Here is a 1,650-nt window from a genome sequence, read left to right on the forward strand (position 1 = left end):
GTGTGTGTGTGTGTGTGTGTGTGTGTGTGTGTGTGTGTGCGTGCGCACCAGGCTTACCTCTCTATAAGAACTGGAGTCGGAGCGTCCAGTGTCTCTTGCCTCAGTAATTCTAGTCCTTTCTGCCATTTCTGTGCCTCTTCAACCGAGTCAGCTGGAAAAGGAGCAAAACAGAAAGATTACGGAACTAAACAGACATTTAGCACTGTGGGATGATATGCTATAGTATATCTCAATAGTGTCCTGAGATGACTTCTGTTATGATTTGATACTATAAATGAAATTGCATCTGCTTCTAGCAACAGAAACAAAGTATACAACCAATACCACACGGGAAGGGGGGGGGTTAAACGAAGGGACCACAGCCCATGATTTGGAGAACAGAAATGATTTGGGTCCATCTGCGTAACAATTTGATATTAATGAATGTCCGTTCCATTCAAGCCATTACATTACCATTTAGTTTTATTCAGTTTCATTTTTCACTGTTCATTTATGTTCCGGATCTGGATTGGTTGGGGCTCCCTTTGTTGGGATTGAAGTGTTAGTTGTGGAGGATTTCCTCCCCCTGTGTGTGGAGTTTTGGTTGTATTTGCCTGTGCACAAGCTGAGGAAAATAAACTATCAAATCGGAGCGCTGTCCTAGTAGCTTTATTTATGAGCTTTGAACATTAAATATTGTAGGAATGTCCCGATCAGCTTTTCTGACCCCCAATCCGATTTCTTAAATATTGAATATCTGCATATTCTTGCATTTCCTATGATATTACAGCTGCACACCGTTTTTGTAAAAATAGGTGACTAAGAAAGACGGACTTCTTAAATTGTTGCCAAAGGTCGGCAAGCTGGGAAACACTCTGTAACAGACACTGGTGAGTGGCCGCACGCCATGTTGGTTTGAAAGTGGCGGCATCGAGGCCGTCTGGGGGGGCGTCTGATTAAAGACGGCGGTCACTACAAGCTGATGTACATGATCGGAGTAAAGTAATCTGGGGGAATGCTGATACCCGGTCAGTTAAAAAATGCCAAAATTGGCTCCGATCACATACTGGGATCAGGGTCCGGGATTAGGACATCCCTAAAATATTGAAAATCAGCATACTGTAGGCCTTCAAAACATCAACCATATCCAAAGACCTAACAAGGAAATTTAGAAATCCACTTTTGATGAAAAGTCCTTCAACATCAACAGCCTCACCTCCCAGACTGAGGGTGTTGAGAACAAACTGTGAGCCGTAGAAGATGGTGAAGCAGCTGTTTTCATCGTGTTTGTCCTTGCCATCTTTAAAGCGCTCAAAGTCCTTGGCGTTCCTCCCTGGACGGATCTCTCGGATCTCAAACAGGTCCACTGAAACACAGCGCACATGTATTTCTGCTGAATCAACGGCGTGACATATCTCCTGTTAGTCATGGCTGCTAAAAAACCATGGCACGTCATGTTGAACTGGTAGTGTGGCCTGCAGGCTTGGCAGTTTGACACAGATTTCAATAAATACAGAATGAGTTGATTCAGCACGTACTTCTAATTATGCTCGTTTATATTTGTGTTTTCTTTGGAATGTTCAAGTTCTCATTTTACCTATGTAGTGTGGTGGTAAAGGTTGGCGTGTGTGTGTGTGTGTGTGTGTGTGTGTGTGTGTGTGTGTGTGTGTG

At 43.5% G+C, this 1,650-nt stretch overlaps 1 protein-coding gene across 3 annotated transcripts in view; it reads right to left on the reverse strand.

Annotated features, from left to right (window-relative positions):
- The window catches only part of LOC116693374 (1-phosphatidylinositol 4,5-bisphosphate phosphodiesterase gamma-2), a 29,180-nt gene that overhangs the window by 20,363 nt on the left and 7,167 nt on the right, over positions 1–1,650 (reverse strand). For all 3 annotated transcript variants that reach the window (XR_004332914.1, XM_032522299.1, XM_032522300.1), the window contains exons 3-4: positions 1,196–1,345; positions 58–151 (exon numbers count right to left, since the gene is read on the reverse strand). Coding sequence is in view for 2 of the 3 variants with exons in the window: in XM_032522299.1 (XP_032378190.1) it covers positions 58–151; positions 1,196–1,345 (244 nt within the window). In the remaining variant the exon portion in view is untranslated. The remainder of the gene's footprint in view (positions 1–57; positions 152–1,195; positions 1,346–1,650) is intronic.

Source organism: Etheostoma spectabile, chromosome 8, assembly GCF_008692095.1.
Source record: "Etheostoma spectabile isolate EspeVRDwgs_2016 chromosome 8, UIUC_Espe_1.0, whole genome shotgun sequence".
NCBI lineage: Eukaryota > Metazoa > Chordata > Actinopteri > Perciformes > Percidae > Etheostoma > Etheostoma spectabile.